Source organism: Lampetra fluviatilis, chromosome 29 (genome assembly GCF_964198595.1).
Source record: "Lampetra fluviatilis chromosome 29, kcLamFluv1.1, whole genome shotgun sequence".
In the NCBI taxonomy this organism is placed as follows: Eukaryota; Metazoa; Chordata; class Hyperoartia; order Petromyzontiformes; family Petromyzontidae; genus Lampetra; species Lampetra fluviatilis.
The window spans coordinates 753,661-759,911 of NC_136303.1; the positions used below are offsets into that span (position 1 = coordinate 753,661).

Below are 6,251 nucleotides of genomic sequence, written 5' to 3' on the forward strand. Positions count from 1 at the left end.
GATTAAATCACTATCGACATTGTCAACGTCGCCATGTCGATCACTATCATCGTCATTTGTTGGCGTTGCTCCCAGCGAGTGTTTAAAGAGTCTCGGACATTAATTTTCAGAAAATCTGGCTGCTTTTCGATATTTTTAGCCAGCTCCCTTTTTGTGTTCACGCTTTCCGAGGTCGACAGCGTTCACGCGTCAGCCCCTCCCTGTTCGTCCGTCAATAAAAAGCGGGATCATTTATTTCTCATTCCAAACGGAAAGGCGACACTGGCAGCATCGCATCTCATTGACGATTTCCGTCGAGTCAACATTGAAAATGGCGAGCAAAGAATTTGCGCTGAATCGCGCAAATTTGTTGCAGATGCGCACGGATTTTTTTTCGTCCTTCGTTTTCGGGATGAGTTTGCAACAACAACAAAAAGCGTCACCGCTCGGTTACCCGCCGTTTTTGTCCACGCGAGGAAGTCCTGCGCTGCCCCCATGTCTCCTCGGATTAATTGAATCGCGTGGAGATGTTTGGAAGCTGTGGGTTTGGTGGCCCCTGCCATTTCCAGAGCATCTTTGCCGCTTCTGTCGGCTTACACGGTCCGGGAGGGAGCGCCGCTTCAGGGATTAGCGGCACTGCAGATTTCACCCGAAGTTGTTACGACGAGGAATCGGGACGTACGCGCTGCGTGCGTCTGCTCTCAGCAAAGAGCAGCTGACGGTGATAATGAACACGCTCGCCACATTCGGTGTGCGGCCTTGGGGACAAATTTCGACAAGATGCGACGTTTCCAGGCATTGGCTGTCCTTCATTACGCGTAAACAAAAAAAAATATTTCGTGCCACGAAGAAGGGTCCATTACCTGAAACGTCGCCCATTATATATTTGTATTTCTTTTACGGCCGCACACACACACACGTTTCTATTGAGGAACATGCCGAGTTTATTGTTATTTGTGCGTGTGGACCATTGCCAACACAGCAGCAACGTGAAATATTAGTTTTATTAATAGCAATAATATAATTATAATAATATCAGTCGAGGAGGAGCCGTACGTAGCCCTGCTCTGCCACGAGAAGGCGTTTCTAAAAAAACTGGGACCCCCAGCGGTTTCATCGGCATGAGCGCTTGGACGCGGCCTACGTGCAGCAGTGGGACACACAGAGAGACAGAGAGAGGCGCAGTCGCAGCTGCGGAGAGACGCCGCTCAGACAGGGCGGCCCTGCTGCTGGGTGGCTCTCCGCTCTCCTGCGAGAAGCGAGACTCTCTTGCTGCGCGACTGGAGGTGGTGGTGGCGGGGTGGGGGGTGGGGATAGCGAAGCGGTCTTGCGAGCCGATGGGACGGATGAGTCACTTCTGTCCTTTTACCTCGCCGTAAGCCGGCTACTTCTATGCAAATGACACCCTGCTTTGCAGCCCACGCGATTGGCGGCGCCGTAAGAGTCAACGAGTGCCGCCGCTTACCCGGGATCACTGCTGCTCTCTGAAGGCAGCTATTGGACGGGCGGGGCCGTGTTGCTCAGCTATTTGCCCTTAACGAGGGTCAAACCTTTCAGCGATCGTGTCCCGGCGCTTCTGGCTTCTGAAGGGTCCGTAATTGGATGCAGGCGTGCCGCACGCGCCCTCCGGATGTACACAGTGAATGCCCGTGGTCGTTAGGAGGGGATACTAATACGATTTAACGCTAAGTTTAAGGTCACGCTGGCGAATATTCAATGGGAAGGGTAGATAGGTTGCGATGGCTGCATGCCCTCGGGGGTGGGGGTTAATCGGGGAGAATTGTGGGTCTGGGCATCAGCATCACGGACAGCGGCCGCTCTGGACACTGCGGACAGCACCGGGTTTCAGCACCATGGAGAGCGGTGACTGCACGTACTCAACAACATCTAAATATATGTTATTATGTAACAGGTAAAGCCCGCGGAGCTAAATGTCTGTTTTTCAGAGGCGACCTTTCCACACGTGATAGCTCATCGACGTCGTGTAATATCATCACGCGTAGGGTTTTATAGAGAGTAGGAGCTGAAAAATGATCTCAGCTCGAAAAATAATCTCAGCTCGCGTTTCTAAAATGTGAAGGACACAGCCGGAGGAACCCGAAACAGATCCACGCGACCGCCACCGCGGACTCCAAATATACAACCAGGCGATTGTCGGGCTCCGGCATCCAAGCCCAGGGCCTCGTGCGTGCGCCAGGCGAAGGGAGATGTCGTCTCGTCGCCTCCGCGCCGCGCCCCACACCGCCCGCCGTGGCTTCAGCACCGCGGACAGCGACTCCCCCCCCCCCCCGCGGGCCCATCCCTGACGCGGGCGGGCGGGCGGCATAATTGGCCCCACGTGCTCACGTGTAGCGACGCTAATACCAATTAAGGACCGTATTTATAACGATGTGTGCTCTTCTCGTTTTTATATATATTAATATAAATTCCTTATTGCCAAAACAATGACAGTATCGAGCGCGGCAATGCGTGTGTTAGGCGTGTTCAATTATTAGGCTGCTCGCGGCGCGCATCGCAGTAATGATGGTGATGAGTCTCCGTATCGTCAATTCATTTTTTGGTTACCCCGTGGGGAGCGGGGTGGGTAGGTGAGGAGCGCCGCGCGTTTAAAGAATACACGTTTATAAACAATACGTGTTCATAAACAATACACGTTTATAAACAACTCAAGCATTTAAACAATGCAAGTATCTAGACAATACAAGATGATACAACGCTCGTATGGAGACAATACGGCGAGTGTGGATCGCTCTGTGTGCTGCTGCTGCCGCTTGCCGCGTCGCTTAACACTGCGTAGGGAGGGCTGTGTCTGCGTGTTGTCTGTATTGTCTGTGTGTTGTCTGTATTGTCTGCGTGTTGTCTGTATTGTCTGTGTGTTGTCTGTATTGTCTGCGTGTTGGCTGTGCCGATGACTGGTACCAGCAGTGTCAAGATCGGCCTCTGTGAAGGAGATTCGTGAAGGACGCTACTGGGCAGTTGGAGGCGGTCGCCCTCCATTCAGAGTGTCGGGCGAATAAAACGCAGTGGTGCATCTACCGGTCATCTCAGTCAACCCACGGCACCGGGTTGTGTCCCGTGACCTCCTGCCAGCGAGCCTTCGACACTTCACGTGGCCTTAAAGAGCACCTGGCCTGGCACAATCGCCGTGGTGACGCCATCGCCACTTCGTGGCCAACGGCGGTTGTTGTTGGGGCAGGCAGGGGGTGGAGTGTGGCGGTGATTTGTCGCGACGGCTCGCGTTTGTTTCGCGACAGAGCTGTGCGTGACATTTCGGAGCGCGCTGTTCATGGCGAAACCATCGCCGCGTTCATCATCATCACCGTTGCGTATTCTTCCGTGCATACATCTCTCGCGCCTCCCATTGCAGTGAGCAGTAGGGGTACATCCCCGAGGCGCCAGAACCAAAGAGGGGCGATCGCGACAATCGGAGCACGGGAATTGGTTGCAACAAGCGGGCAGCGATCTGCGGAGAGCGAAATAAACTCCGCGCCGCGCGCCGGGTTCTCTGTGCAGGCTCGCGCGGAGGCTGCGGGGACGCGAGCACGGCATGGAGCTGCTCCGAGACTGCGCGCAGCTCCTGGACTGAAGCCGCCTCCTCCTGTACCCCCACCCCCCGCCCGCCTCACCACCCGCGCGTGGCAACTTCCACGCCGCTGTGAGCGCCACCGCCGCCGCCGCCGCCGCTTCACCTCCCCGGCGCGGTCCGTGGCGAGCTGCTGCCGCTGCCGGACTCTTCTCGATGCTAATAAAGGCGGCTCGGATGAATGCGCGACTGAGTCGAGTGTTGTCCCCCCGTGCGCGATGCCACCGGCCGTGTCGCTTCTGGGGTCCCAACCTCAGCAGCCCCACACCGGGTCCCCCCCCGCGCCCCCCCCACCTTCCCTCCTTTTCGGACGGCTTCTCTTGCTCAGAGCCGGGCCCAGGAGTTTGCCCCGTGCATGCATCCACGAACTCTGCGCACACTTGAAAACCTCCACGCGCCCTGTGTGTGTTTGTGTGTGGGGGGGGGGGGGGGGCAAAGACAAAAATCCCCCGTATAGCCTTAACAGACTGTAGGGGCAAGTGCTGTTAGCGAGCACCTATGAAGGCGATGTTTACACGTCGCACCCGGTACTCATTTGAGGCTGAGTCGACCTAGGGGAGGCCCAGGACCGGTTCAGATAATCGTCACTGATGTTGGCCGTGAGCGGGAATCAAATCCGGGTCGCCAGGTTTGTAGCGCAGCGCGCTAACCGCTACCCCACCGCTCCCCAGGGGGGGGGGGGTGGAGGGGATCTCAGTCTCAGCGCTGTGCCACCTTCCCCGTGCTGCATCTGCAGAGATCCATCGCGCGCCCCGACAACGCTCGTAACAGCCGCACACACACAGACAAAGATCCCCCGTACAGCATGTGGCAGACTGTTGGGGCAAGTGCGGTTCGTGAACAGCTATGAAGGGTCGGCACGGCACACAAGGGGATGGGTGACCAGAACCACGCCCGGCCGCCTTTGTCTCCCCAGTGATTATGTTTACACACACTGCACCAGATACTCATTTAAGGCTGAGTCGACCAAGGTGAGGCACACAGCCGGTTCAAATACTCGTCACTGTTATTGGCCGTGAGCGGGAATCGAACTCGAGTCGCTTGGTTCATCGCGCAGTGCTGTTAGCGAGCACCGAGACAGGTCGGAACTGCGCATGAACGCGTGGCTTTGCCAACACCACGCCTGCCCGCCTGCCTTCGTCTCCCTTGTGAGGTTTACACGCCGAGCCAGGTACTCATTTAAGGCTGAGTCGACTTAGAGGAGGCTAGGCCCTGCCCCGGTTCAGATATTCGTCACTGATGGTGGCCGTGAGTGGAAAATGAACTTTGATCGCCGGCTTCGCAGCGACGTGCGCGAACAAAGCGCGCTACCGCTCTTCTGACACAACACAAGAACACCCACAATACAAAAACAATGATCCCCGTGGTGGCCTTTAGCGGACTGTTGGGGCAAGTGCCGTTAGCAAGCTACCTTATGAAGGCCGGTACGGCACACGAGAGGGTCGTGTGGCAAGAACCACGCCCGGCCGCCTTTGTCTCCCCGGTGCTGATGTTTTATACACACCGCACCGTAAACTCGTTGTCCTAGGGGAGGGGAGGGGGGGAGGACCAATTCCGAAAACGCCACCGATGCGGGCCGCGAGCGGGAATCGAACTCGGCTCGTCGGGGTTCGTAGCTCAGCGCGTCCCCCCCCGGGCCACCGCTCCGCAGCACGCGCACAGCCAAACAAGAGGCGCAGCACCCCCCGAGAGAGACGGCTGCTGGCCGCTCGCCCGCGCCATGAGAAGCGAGGAGCGGGCCGACTCGGAGGGGGGGGGGGTGGACCGGGGGGGGGAGGCGAGAGATGGAGACGGCGCGGGGTTGGGGCGGAGGTTACAGATGGAGTGGAGGGGATGCGGGGCGGAGTGAACGGAGGCATGGAGGCGAAGGATGGACGGGAGGAGTGAGAGTGTGGGAGACGAGCGAGGATGGGTGGGAGAGGAGGGAGGGCAGTAGAGGAATCGGTGGTGGGGGAGGGAGGGAGGAAGGGAGGGGGGTTGGAGTCGAGAACGGAGGGGAGAGGAGAGAGCGGAGCGCGAGAGGAGGGAGGGAAGCGGAGAGGTGATGGTGGAGGGAGGGGGGGAGGGAGGGGGGGGAGGGAGGGGAGGGAGGGGGGTATAGGAGTCGAGAATGGAGGAGAGAGGAGTGAGCGGGGTGGGAGGGGGGAGGGAGTGAGGGAGCGCATGGGCGGGGTGGTGGTGGTGGCGGTGCCGCCGCGCGCCGCGCCGCCCATACCCAATGAGCCCGCAGTGGAAGCGCCGCGGCTTGGCCAGGCGCAGCGCCGCGCTCGCTCTGCCCGCCGCCGCCTCCCTGCGCCGCTGGGATTGAGCGGCGACCTCGCCGGTCCCTGCGCATCCCGCCGCAGTGCGCGCCTCTACCGCGGCTCTCCGCGTCCCACCCGCGACTCTCCTGGCTCCACCCCGGCTCTCCTGGCTCCAATCCCGGCTCTCCTGGCTCCACCGAGGGTCTCGGGCTCCGACCGCGGTTGTCCGGGCTCCTCTACGGCGCGCGGGCGGGGTCGCTCCCGTCCGGGCTCACCCCCCCCCCCCCCCCCCCCCCCGTGCGCGCATCGCGGTGCTGAAGCCGCCACCGCCGCCGCTCCACCGCCTGCGCTGATCCCTCGCGCGAATCCGGCGACACGCAGACCCCCATCACCCGCTCCCTGCGCCCCGGCGACCTCCAGGACTCCCCCGCTGCCGGGTCCATCAA

At 59.5% G+C, this 6,251-nt stretch overlaps 1 protein-coding gene and 1 long non-coding RNA gene across 2 annotated transcripts in view; one reads left to right on the plus strand and one right to left on the minus strand.

The window, feature by feature from the left end:
- LOC144942913 (tetratricopeptide repeat protein 12-like) overlaps positions 1–3,819 on the plus strand; it is a 195,689-nt gene extending 191,870 nt beyond the window's left edge. The window contains 1 exon segment of the mRNA XM_078869931.1: positions 3,493–3,819. Coding sequence (XP_078726057.1) covers positions 3,493–3,565 — 73 coding nt within the window. The 3' untranslated portion in view covers positions 3,566–3,819.
- A 58-nt stretch (positions 3,820–3,877) lies between these two features.
- Positions 3,878–5,838, minus strand: LOC144942917 (uncharacterized). The gene is made up of 3 exons (XR_013639425.1): positions 5,778–5,838; positions 4,974–5,086; positions 3,878–3,961 (listed from the first exon to the last, which is right to left on the minus strand). It is a non-coding gene; the product is annotated as an uncharacterized LOC144942917 (long non-coding RNA).
- Positions 5,839–6,251: the final 413 nt, after the last annotated feature.